Below are 13,365 nucleotides of genomic sequence, written 5' to 3'. Positions count from 1 at the left end.
TCCACGACAGAAAATTAATCAAACTTTAAAAAAAAAAAGCCTTAATAAAGCTGATTATTATTATTATTATTATTATTATTATTACTATTATTCATTACCAGTTATAAAAAAAAAAAAAAAAAAAAACACCCTTTGAGTTTGGATTAATTTTCTGTAGTGGAAATGGATTAGAAGATATTGTTTTAAAGTGCAAAAATATTTTTAAAACTCTGTATTTTTTTTCAACCAAGGACTTCACCAGTCACTTTAAGGATATTTTTGACATGCACCTTATATAAAAAAATCTAATTAAAATAATCAGTTGTCTGAATTAAACAATTTTTAAGTTTATTTTGTTTGTTTCCCCACTCTGAATAAATCTTGTACTTTTATTTGCCGTTTTTATTAGTGTCAAACGTTAGATCATCAAATCTAATTAAAATAACCAGTTATCTGAATTAAACACTAATTTTTAAGCTTATTTTCATTTGATTTATTTCAGTGATTTTACTACACAGTTGTGGACTAGTTCAGTATTTTTCAAATAAAACATTTTAAATGGAAATTCACATTTACAAGCAATTTTGGGGACCAACAGTGTCATAAAATTCCTAAATATTATGTGGGAATAAACAGCAGCCGTTTGGGAAATAGATTTTTCAGCTGCAGTGCAAGTTTTCTACCAGCAGATGGCGCGCATCCGTTATTTCGATTACAGTGGTGGTTTTTTTTTAAATCTAAGCGGAAATACGTCACGTTCCTCTGTGTCAAGGGTCACGCGCGCTCTGTCTACTTCCTTTCCTGTTACCGTCAGCCGCTGAAAGCCATCAGTAAGTGTTGTAGCGTCTCATAATCCCTTTCCATCAACGAATACATGAGCACTTTTACCCGTTTTTGTGGGTTAATTACTTAGTAAAGATGTTCAGCCCGAGGTGTGGATGTTTATTTGTGTGAATTTGTTGCTTTTATTATAAAAAAAAATACGTATGAGAAGTTGTGATTCCTCTCGCGCTTGTCAGAGTTGGAGATAAAAATGGCGGCTGGTGTTTCTTTCAGTCACAGTGTCCTATTTGTAGGATTTATTCGCTTGAAAACAAGCTATTATAAAGTTAGGGTATTTAAAATGATGATAATTGTACCCCCCGGAGTGTGCAGTGTTAGCTCAGCTAGCTCAAGTGCGTTAGCGACCACTTACACCGCCTCTGAGGAGAGAGTCACTGCGGCGCTGTTTTAAAGTGCTGAGGGGTTTTTGTTCTAAAGGTGTCCGGTGTGTTAGAGGAGGAATAAAGGACCAGGAATGAGACACAACCAGTTTACAGTTGTGTGTACTTGCAAGTTCAATATTTATGTTGCAGTAACATCTTTCAGGAAGCTGCTTTAAACCTGGTTGTTCTTTTGCTGCGTTCTGTCCATCTTTAATGTTGTTCATTTGTTTGATTTTCAGACATGGGCAAATTCATGAAACCTGGGAAGGTGGTGATGGTCCTGGCTGGACGTTACGCCGGACGCAAAGCCGTCATCGTCAAGGTATATGCCAACATCTGGGGTTTTTAACATTTGTCTTTTACCCTGTCCACACTAGGGATTTTGTACTGATGTGAAACTACTTTCGTACCGCAACACCTGTCCACACTAGCAACTATACCGGTACTGTATCGGTATAACTGTATCGGTACGAAACCCACAAATGTATGGGTTTCGTACCGGTACTGTCGCACTTCGCTGTAGTGTGGACAGATGAAGCGGTTCTGTATTGATACAAATATAATGCACAAGCGCAATGAACCATCCCTATGTCTTCCGGGTTATTCACACAATACAATACGCACGTGCTTTCCAGCTGTAAATAAAATATCAAAATGGCTCAAAACGACCGTGGAGCTACATGGAGCAAAGAAAGAGGGGGAGGGAGGGGGGAAAAGGGAGGAGAAGAGAAAGGGAGATTCGTTTTCTTTGTTTCTTTCTCAACTGCCTCACGCGTTTTATACGATTCGACTGAATAAATGACCACCAGAAATACAGACTGTACATTGACAACAAAAAGCACACACGTTTTTCATCCACCATATTCTCGGAAGGAAGTTACTCGGTAACCACGGAAACATTTCGCGCACGCGCATTTCAACTTCCATGAAAGAAAACCGCAAACATTTCTCGCTAGTGTGGACAGATGCACTAAACTGTACCGGTATACTTTGTATCGATACAGTTATACCACTTTCGTACCGGTATAAGTGTGAACGCAGCATATATGTAATATTTTTCTTTGCACGGTACAGTCATGTTGGCTTCTGGGTTCTGATTGGTTGGTTCAGAAGCTGTTGATTAATTTTCCGTGACAGTATGACGGTCTGTAATTTAAAGAAAGTAATTGTTGGTGAAATGGTGTGGTGTAAGAGGAATAAAACACTGCGAGGTGGGAACGGTAATAATTTTCCACTTCATCACAAGTTTTTTTTTTTTTTTTTTTTTTCTTTAATTTTTATTTGTACTCGTTTAAAGTGCATATCACGGGTAAATTCAGGAGCAAGGTCAATATAATTCTTCTATTTTATGTTAAACTTTGGTCAAATATCTGTCACGTTTTGTGCAATTTTTTCCCCTTGCGCAATACCAGAAAAATTCAGTTGAAATAAAGCCATTTGAGGCGAATTGGTCCGCCTCTGAAAAAACTTGCCATTTGGATTTCCCGGCAAACATTGATTTTCGTGACGTTGCATGCAGGACGCCTCCTTCTGAATCCTACGCCAGCACTGGTTTGTTTATGAGAAAACGACCTGGTGGTTTTCTGCACATTTCTTCAACGTTGTCATGTAATTATTAGAATGGTTAATAGCAACACCAATCATGATGGGATTAGTACTCATCGTTTCCCATATTGTGCTCGGGCGACAATTCCATATTTCAATGCAAAATCGCTCGCTGCTAAACTTGGTCTACACAGGCTGTGCACTGAAACCGTGCAAGCTCTCGCAGCCTGCTGGCGCTTCCGCAGGTAACGTCACGAATCTGGCTCCAGACTCCCTTGGGATTTTTCCAGACGCGTTTTGTTATTTTTTTCTGCTGTAGACAGATGGCCTTATGCAAAATTACCCTTCTGGATGAGTGTGTAAAGCAGGGGTCCCCAAACTTTTTCCTGTGAGGGCCAAATAACTTTTCCCTTCTCTGACGGTGGGCCGGGGCCAGTTTGTAACAAAAAGTGTGACGATCGCAGAGGTGTCTAAACGTAAACATTTATTGTTTTCCAGAAAGCCACACATAACCAAAAATTAACCCTTTCTGGGATCTTGACAGGAAAAAAAAATCAGAAAATAAATAATAACATTATTAATGAAATAAATAACACTATTTATGAAATAAATAATAACCAAATAACCCTTTTCAAGTTTTTCACAGAAAAAAACACCATGGAACATTAACTTTCTTGTAGACACAACTGTTTGCAGCTCTCTCTCATCAACTTCACTCTGAAAACCAGAAAACAAGCAGGCTATGAAACCAAACTGATACCAACACCTACCAACACAATGCATTTCACTACCAGTATGGTTGTAGAATGGATTTTATCTCAGTAGATTTCATTATGATTATATTTGTTTTTACTCAGAATGGCTCGTTCCAGTCAGAAAAGTAAGCTTACCTATATATGTTCATCAGTGTGAACATATATAGGTAAGTAGCTGCAAGTTAAGGCTGTTCAGTATTTCTGTCACGTCTGTTAAAAATGCTAGGTGCCATTTCCATTCTGGGTCGATCAGCTCGGGGACCGTTTTGTCTTTTGAATGAAGAAATGCGTTTATCTCAGGTAGCAGCTCGTAAAAACGCCTCAAAACTCTGCCGCGGCTCAACCATCTGACCTCTGTGTAGTAAAGCACATCGCCATGCGCAGACTCCAGTTCAGACAGGAATTGTTGGAACTGCCTGTGTTTAAGTCCCTTTGCCCTGATGAAGTTTATGCGTGACGCCACAACCTTCATGACAGAATCCCACTTCAACACTTTGCAGCACAGTGCCTGCTGGTGAATTAGGCAGTGGATTTGTAGCGGGGCGGTAAGACCCCGTTCTTCCATCTCCCGGTTCACGAGCCCGATCAGACCCCGAGACGCGCCCACCATACTAGGAGCTCCGTCAGTCGTGATGCTAACAAGCTTTGACCAGTCCAGGTTCAAGTCTTCCATGGTTTGGCATACTTTGCCAAAAATATCCTCCCCCGTCGTAGTCCCTTTGAGACTTTGGAGGGCTGCCAGATCCTCGCACATTTCAAAGTTTGCGCTAACTCCACGAATAAAAATTAGCAGCTGCGCTGTGTCCTGCACATCCGTGCTCTCATCCAGTGCTAATGAAAAAAAGTCATATTCTTTCGTCTTCTGCTGCAGCTGGGCATATACATTACCCCCGAGTTCTTCAATGCGTCTTGTGATTGTAGTCACCGACAGACTCACGGCATTAAAGACATCTTTCTTCTCGGGACACACCTCCTCCGCGACAGCATTCAAACATTTCTTGACAAATTCTCCATCAGTGAAAGGTTTACCGCTGCTAGCTATCAGTTGAGCAACCCGAAAGCTCGCTCGAACAGACGACTGGTTCAGCTGAGCTTGGCGTACAAATGTATTCTGCTGAGCTAACAGTATACTTTTTAGCTTTGAGAGTTTGTCTGCTCGCATTTGGCCTTGCAAGCTATCATACTTGTCTTTGTGACGGGATTCATAGTGTTGGCGCAGATTGTATTCTTTGAATACAGCCACTGTCTCTTGACAGATGAGACAAACAGCCTTTTCTTTGCATTGAACAAAAAAATAATCGTTTGTCCACTGCAGGTTAAATACCCTGCATTCTGAATCTATTTTTCTCTTACCTAATCTTTTTGCCATTATTCTGTGTTATTTGACAGTGGTGTGTCCAGGATTTTTTTTTTTGAGGGAGGGTTTTCAGATATGGCACAGACTGCAGAAGGGTGGAATAGAATGTTACGTTCTATGCATGTACAAGTCGCGATCACGCGGCCAGACTGAAAAAAAAAAATCATAATGCGTCTCTGGTATTGTTCAGGGGGCCGGGCAAAATGTGGAGGCGGGCCGTAGTTTGGGGACCACTAGTGTAAAGGGACATTCTTTCATATAAAAAAATGAATTTGGTCCAGGATATGCACTTTAAAGTTTCTAAGGATCATGTTGGAGTTGGAAGTGTCTGATCATGCAGTAAATCTGATCATGGTTAACCATTAAGTTACAGGCCACCGGTGTTGATGGTACATGAGCAGTTCTGTAAAGGAATATAATTATAATAAGTGTGATATATTTCAGTATGTCAGTTGAAACTCACTGAATTTTTTTTTTTTTAATGAAGAATATTGATGACGGCACTGCTGACCGGCCTTACAGCCACGCCCTGGTTTCGGGTATCGACCGTTACCCCCGTAAAGTCACTGCCACCATGGGGAAGAAGAAGGTGGCCAAGAGGTCCAAGATTAAGGCCTTCGTTAAGGTGTACAACTACAACCACCTGATGCCAACCAGGTATGTGAAGCCATGCAAATATGCAGTCTCATCTGTTTATTAGGTCCATTGCACTGCACAAAGTTTTTGCCCCCCCAAGTTGTTTTCACGGACATGGCCTGCTGCTGAGTGGATACGATTTGGGTGGGATTTTTTTTTTTTTAAACTTACTACAGTATGCAATAATTAGTTATGTAGTTCAGCTTTAAATCGGCTTATAGGGATTGGGAAGGAGCTGCTTTGTAAAGCAACTCTGAAACTTGACATAAGTAAACGGGCAAAAATGGAGTGCAGAGAGAGAGCTGGCTGTAGAGTTGATTTTGATTTTATAAAGCAAAAAATGAATGAGCCTGATGAGCAGGTGGAGCATCTGAGTGTTGAGGTGTGATGAGCAGATACCATGGACATTCTTGTAACATTGGTGGATGGTGTTCTGCTTTCTCTCTCTGTCACACAATTAGTAAAAAAAAAAAAAAAACTTTAATCCTGTGGGGTTCCCCCCCCCCTTATAATTCTAAGCTCGTGGTCATCTAGTGACTCAATCACATTGCTTTGTTATGCTACTTATCCATTTCACATAATGCGTCACTCTACACCTGGTCATTCTCATGTACGTGCAGGATGATGGATTCCTTTGTCAGTGATGGAGTATCAGACACGTGATGGGTCGCTTACCAAAAACTTCACCTGGTTTGGAAAGTGAGCTTGTAAGCCAAGAAAATTAGGATATTAAATATCATCTAGAAACAGCAGTGGATATAGTTGAGGGATGATTTGGTGGAACTTCTGCGATGGCTGTTGAGTCGGTGATGGAAACGTCTGTCAGATAACATTGTGTTTGCAGCTTTAAAACAGATACACAGAACCTTTTTATTTTTAAATAAATTTGAGTGGATAGTATCTCCATCCTTGACTCTTGTATGCTGCTTAAATGGGAATTAAAAAAAATTTTTTTGAGTTAAAATCGACTGCAAAGTTGTGATTGGAGCTGCCCCGCTGAGCCAGCCAGCCCTGAGTGTGTGACGTCACAGCGGGAACCGGTTTTAAGGCCGAGGCCTTTTACAGCTATAGACCAAAGTCATATCAATAAACATTTATGGTGAAAGTAAGAAATAGCGTTACCGACTCGCTCAACTAAGACTGATTTGACTTCATTGATTGTGGGTTGACTGTCATTAAAACAGGATGGGTGTTATAACTTATGCAACATACATGTACATGCATGCATTTTCACTGATAAAATGTAAAAGGCTCATTAAATAATCAGATGAACTGAGACAATCACATTCTGAAGCAAATTAAATAATCTTATACCGCTAACTTAAACACACAATACAAGTTACAGGTATTAATCTAAATGCAGGGAAACAACGTGGTGTTTTTGTATCCAAATGAGAGTCGGAGCTTACCCGTCTGTGTTCTCGCTTCTTAAAGGCCGAACTTGTGGCCGATTGTTTTTGAAGCAATCTGACTTTCAGTTGTTCGTTCGGTTCTCTGTTCATTCACTTCTTCCACGTCAGGGCGAGATGGCAGTGATATCCAGTTTAGAAATCAGACGGCTGCTCCACTCTTTCACTTTTCTTCATACTGTGTATTCCTCCATTACTGCTGGGCTCGGGCAATTACTAAAACCCGGGACGGAACGGGACGTCACCGGTTTTAGCATTTTAGCAACAACTGCGGGGAGGTCACTGCCCGAGCGATATGTTCCGTTCCATCCTGGGTTTTAGCAACAACCCTCTGCTCATTCCAGGAGAACTGGTGCAACTGAACTCACTTTAAAAAAAATCTATATACACTTTTCCTTTAATTGTTGGTACTGCACCCTTTTTCAATACGGGTTTATAGCCAACGCTCCTCAACAGATCAGAGGTCTCGTACAAGTCTTCAGTAAAATGTGCAGAGCAGAGGAGAGACCACTTCATAGCCACCCAATGTGCCCGTGAACTTCTCACAAAACGTGTCCAAATCTTTGCAGTTTGAACATTCTTGGGCCATGAATGCAACGTAAATCCACCTTCTGTCGTGTTGCTGCACCGGCCAGCAACACATCTACGTGGCATGGTGATAAATTGGCTCAAAATGGAGGATCGGAGTTGCAGTCAGCTCTGTGTTTTAGTCCAGCGGAAATGGCGATGAGACCGATAGACTTCCTGCTGTGACGTCACGGACGTCAAGGTCGTTCACTCAGACCGCTACCTGTATAAATCACTTGAATTTTAAAAATTACTATATTAGATTTATTGTTAACGCTTAAAACTATTCCTGTGCCATTCTTGAGGTCTCAAGGCATTTATAAACGAAAGTGAGGCCATGGCTCTGCGTATATGCTTTAAGGCAAGGGTTTTCAAAGTGTGGGAGAGTCAGCCCCCCCTCGGAGAGCAAATAAACAACCGCGCCCCCCCTTACAATTTTTGTTGTTGCTATACTTAATGTTCCATTCGTATTTTTAAAAAATGGTTGTTGTACACATTATTTTTTTCTTTTTCACATTTTAAACATCTGTGCTTTTTAAAACATCTTGTTTTACACATTTTAAACATCTCATAGCATCGTTAGCTAGCACCTCTTGGCAGACAGCACACTGTGGCAGTGGAGCATCTTCAGATCCAGTCCATGAAAATCCAAACTTTAAATAATCTTGGTCATACTTCCTTCTTTTTCCAGTCCCCCAGGATTCCGCGGGCCTTTTTTGTGATTGTTGCGGGCTAAAATGTCTGATGTTGCAGGGGGTTTTCCAAAAAATTGCGATGAAAGTTGCGGTATTTTTTTAGGTTTTTGTTGCGATTGCATTGCGGGAGGAAGTGAAAGTTGCGAGAAATTGTTGTGATTTTCTCTTTCTGTGATTAAAATTGAGTGATAAGTTATAACTGAAAAACTATTGATTAAAAAAGCAAAGACACTGAGAAATGGTCCTATAAACAACTTTACCAATATAAAAGATTAGCAGGACTACAAAAATGCAGAAAAATAGGCTTTACTTATCCAAATGCACCTGTTGGTTCAAAAGTTAAAGTGCAGAGAACCTCAGCACAACATGAAGTTACCTTAAAATATAATATAAATGCCTCAGCTTTCATATAAGAAAAAAAACTATTAATACTAGTACTGTGTGCAGGCAGTCTCTCCTGAAGACTAAATTAAACAATAATTATAAACTAATTAAATAAATGGCTCAGGCTTCATAGAAGAAAAAAAACAATTTGAACAGAATCTCACAGTATGATGCTGAAGCTGCCTAAACAATGGAAAATAAAATACCATTTTGGCAAAAATGTTGGCATCCATTAATTTCTTGTATTAAGTAAAAAAAAAATAAAGTGCACACAGTCCTTCACTGTAAACATAACACACTTTCAGTGTTGCCAGATACTGCTGACGTTTTCCAGTCCAAAATATGTTCAAAACCTGCCAAAATGCACTTGAAACCTCCCAATCTGGCAACACTGCGCGCATGCTGCTTCTCTTGAACACACGGAAGTAAGGCGGAAGGTAGTTTGTCGACGTCACCTCAAGACGACGCCAATGATTGGTCAAATTTGCGGGAAAGTTGCGGTGATTGGATATAATTGCAACACCGCCCTGAATTTGCGGGGATTGGTTGAATTTGCGCTGAAGTTGCAAATCGCAACATCCTGGAGGCTCTGGTTTTTTTTGCTTGGCCCAGACTTTGTCTCCTCACTCACTAGCTTTAGGTACTAAAAATCGATCCATTTTGTCTCTCACGTTGCGCCCCCCCCCCCCCCCCCCCCCCCCCCCTGAAGAACTCTGGCGCCCCCCAGGGGGGGTGCGCCCCACACTTTGAAAAGCCCTGCTTTAAGGGTTTCTCTTTCTGCTGGCTTTGTATGTGTTTAGAAAATTTTTTTAATCAGAGCAGCTTCACGTTACAGGAGTTCAAGAAGTGTCTCTGCTGCAGCTCGACACCGAGCACGTGGAGTTTTTGTTATTTGTTTTATAATGAGCCGAGTTACAGCTGCTGATGTGTACGGTCCCAGTCTTAGTTTTTTCTTTCTTTTTTTTTATTATAAAGGCCAGACTAAGCATCCATGTTAGCGATTGTTTATATATAAAAGACTATTAACTAATTCCTGATATATAAAATTTTTCTTCTGTAATGATGTAACACGTAAACCAATATTCAGCCACGCTCCACCCACCCAGAAAAGGCAGTGCTGCCCCATTCGGTGATGGAGTATAGTGGGATATCATCATGCCTTGTTACAGCGTCTATTGTGCATCCTCATTTTCAAAATATATGTTTATATATTAAATCAAAGCTGGATTTACGTGTTATGGTTTCCAGGCCACTGATGCAAGTCACGCATCCTAAAAGACTTCTTTGACTGTGAACTGAGATCTGTGGACTTGGACTACATAATTTGGTTGATGTAGTGCCGTCACAACAGAAGTTGTGATTGATATATATATATTTTTTTATTAAAATGTCAGTGTGAGTGTTGCTATGATGATGGTCATCTGATGTACATCTGTAGGATGACGCCAAACACGGCATCGATCATGGAGAAGCTCGATCTTGCTTTAGATTATAAAAATAATCTTCTAGTCAGCTACATGTCGTGATGACGGGTGAAATGATGGCCAACGATGCAGAGTGGGCGGAGTTAAACTGCTCTCAAATTGGATGCGTCTACCAACCGGAGCAAAAGGATGGGCCAACACAGAGTTCCCCAAAACCTGTACTATAAGGAAACGTCAATGACCTTGGTTACTACTTCTCAATGATGCACAAATCGCTTAGTCACGTCATGTGGTTTATAGGAATTGATCTCCCATCAGAGCGTCATTTATTACACCAAGACGTCTGATTGGTTATTTTGGTGAAGCGTTTAGCTTTGGGTCATTGTGCAGACTGGATATCTGAGCTGTTAATGAGACAGGCAGCCTAAAACATGCCTTAAAGTGAAAAATGTACTGCTTTGATCAATAAACTGCGCTATCTGTTAACGAGAAACATTTGAACAGAGCTTTATGTACACTTTTTTAAGATAGCTGCGCGTGTGTGTGTATTACACACCAACATCTGGTGGTGGGAAATGTACAAGAGGGTTACCTAGGCAACCAGAGCCTGAAATGTCCAGGCGACCAGCCAGTCGCTTTATATGTGGACGGCCCTGGCGATGAGCGCAGCGCTTCCTGTGTGCACGCCCCTTTTGTGAGCCCGTTTTCGACACAAGCTGATCTCTGCTGACCAAGTGATGTAAGCAGAACAGAATCGTTTTCTTTAGTCATTAGAGGATCTTGTATAATCTGACATGGAGAACACATGCTGTCGCAGTCTGTTAGAGAATGTGGACAAGATGTTCCTGAGATGTTCTAATGAATGATTTTTAAGAGCTTTTGAAATAGCACCATGTAAAACCAGTGTATGTTTAGGGGTTTTTTGGAAAAGGAAAAACAACTGGAATCTGAAAATCGACCCAAGTAGTGTGTGTGTGTGTGTTCTATGAGTACATGTGGTTCTAACTGAAAAGGAAAATGGATCTTAAAAGGTGTTGTTGAAAATAACAGAATGCCTGTGTAACTGTTTACTGTACGCTACGTATTGAGATTCCCTTTGCTAATTAATATGCACGTTCATGCGCAAGCTTTATTCATATCCAGACTGTGTGTGTGTGTTTTTCTCTTTATACTCTTTCTCAAAAGGCTAAAATCTGATTTCTGGAATCTTCCCAGGTACTCAGTTGACATTCCTCTGGACAAAACCGTCGTCAACAAGGACGTGTTCAGGGATCCTGCTCTGAAACGCAAAGCCAGAAGGGAGGCCAAGGTCAAGTTTGAGGAGAGGTGTGTTTAATCTCTGGTCCTGCTGTACGATGTGTGTGTGTGTCCAGTAGATTTGCTACAATGACTGTCTTTAATTTTTTTAAATTAATTTTCTTTCTCTCTCCCCCAGATACAAGACCGGCAAGAACAAATGGTTCTTCCAGAAGCTCCGATTCTAAGCGTTCAATGGTTTCTCTAATAAAGCTGTAAAAATCCCTCCTTTGTTCGTTTTGTCTTGTGTGCTTTTAAAAAAGTTATTTTCCGATTCATTGTTCTGTCCACCAGAGTATATAATCATCAGCTTCTGTCTGTCTCATAATTAAATGCTGAATCTTTGACGGCTCGTGTGTCATCACGTCATCGTGCTTTCAGAACACAAACAGGATCAACCACTTCACAATACTCCCCGATGGCTCCGCCCCTTCAGCTATAGTCCACACTGACGTGGTTGATGTTTTGTGAACTTATGACCAGTGATGGAAATTGACTTTTGCTGTACTCTGGTGCAGTGGCCATCACTGTCCCTTCACAGCAAGAAGGTCCTGAGTTTGAACCTCTCAGCTGACTGGCGTCTTTCTGTGTGAAGTTTGCGTGTTCTCTTCGTGCCTGTGTGGGTTTCTTCAGTGTTCTCTGGCTTCCTCCAACAGTCCAAAGACGTGGATTTGGTCAACTGGCTCCTCTAAATCCCCCTGTAGATGTGAATGAGAGTGTGATGGTTGTTGGTCTCTGAATTTGCCCTTTGAAAGATTGGTTAGTTCATGATACACAATAGATAAGCTGTATAGATTTTCATTTATTATCTAGCAAATGTGATGAATGTGCAAGGCTGGCAAATACTGTACAGTGAACGTTCCTGCATTGTTTCCATTAATGAATTTTGCACAGCAGGAGCTTAAACGAGTTGGTGGGTGTGCGAATGGCATCATGGACATCTCATCTCATCATCTGTAGCCGCTTTATCCTGTTCTACAGGGTCGCAGGCGAGCTGGAGCCTATCCCAGCTGACTACGGGCGAGAGGCGGGGTACACCCTGGACAAGTCGCCAGGTCATCACAGGGCATGACATGGGAAAATTTTCCAGATATTGTGAACAGGGTATGGTTTCATCCATGGTCTAAATTTTCAGTCAGGATGCTGGGCCCTCACCGGAGAAATCACCAGATGAACCTTGTTATTAAAAAGGCACCTTTATCCCCATTCTAAAACCGACATGAACAAGTGATACACACCAGGTCTCAGACTGGACATATGAGACTCACCCATGTGGTGGTGTTATTATTTATTTATTTTATTTATTTAAATTATTAAAAGGTGAAGAACCACAAACATGCTGTTTTTGCAAGACGTTCTTGACAGACATTTTACTCGGCTGCCCTGGGCTCAATACCACAAGTTTTGTTTGTTTTCCTCACAAAATACCTTGGATGTTTTTAAGAAGGTGCCACCACTAAAAGTGTTACGTGACAAACTGTTTTTAAAGCAGCTCCTTTAGTTATTTTTTAAAATTTGGTTTAATTATTTATTAAGTAATATCTGCTAAAATGTTTTGCCATGATAGAGCTTCAAGTGCTGGCATGGCATTTAAAAAAAAAAAAAAAAAATTAATCTTTCACACAATCTTGATGCCAATTTATTTTACACTTAAATTATTCCATGGCAGCACGGTGGTGTAGTGGTTAGCGCTGTCGCCTCACAGCAAGAAGGTCCTGGGTTCGAGCCCCGTGGCCGGCGAGGGCCTTTCTGTGCGGAGTTTGCATGTTCTCCTCGTGTCCGTGTGGGTTTCCTCCGGGTGCTCCGGTTTCCCCCACAGTCCAAAGACATGCAGGTTAGGTTAACTGGTGACTCTAAATTGAGCGTAGGTGTGAATGTGAGTGTGAATGGTTGTCTGTGTCTATGTGTCAGCCCTGTGATGACCTGGCGACTTGTCCAGGGTGTACCCCGCCTCTCACCCAGAGTCAGCTGGGATAGGCTGCAGCTGTACAGGATAAGCGGTTATGGATAATGGATGGAATGGAAATTATTTCATTCATCGTTACTAGTGATTAAATTCAAATACCTTAAGTGTAAGTTATTTGCGTTATTACTATTGTTAATGGTTAACTTT

At 41.1% G+C, this 13,365-nt stretch overlaps 1 protein-coding gene across 1 annotated transcript; it reads left to right on the top strand.

The window, feature by feature from the left end:
* The first annotated feature begins 733 nt into the window (after window positions 1–733).
* Window positions 734–11,477, top strand: rpl27 (ribosomal protein L27). Its single transcript, XM_060902226.1, has 5 exons — window positions 734–809; window positions 1,424–1,506; window positions 5,329–5,498; window positions 11,172–11,282; window positions 11,392–11,477. Exons 2-5 carry the CDS (start codon window positions 1,426–1,428, stop codon window positions 11,438–11,440), a joined length of 411 nt encoding a protein of 136 aa, XP_060758209.1. The 5' UTR covers window positions 734–809; window positions 1,424–1,425; the 3' UTR covers window positions 11,441–11,477.
* The last annotated feature ends 1,888 nt before the right edge of the window (window positions 11,478–13,365 follow it).

Source organism: Neoarius graeffei, chromosome 20, assembly GCF_027579695.1.
Source record: "Neoarius graeffei isolate fNeoGra1 chromosome 20, fNeoGra1.pri, whole genome shotgun sequence".
Taxonomy (NCBI): Eukaryota; Metazoa; Chordata; class Actinopteri; order Siluriformes; family Ariidae; genus Neoarius; species Neoarius graeffei.
The sequence above is the reverse complement of the archived record's forward strand: the minus strand, read 5'-3'. Positions and strand labels throughout refer to the sequence as shown.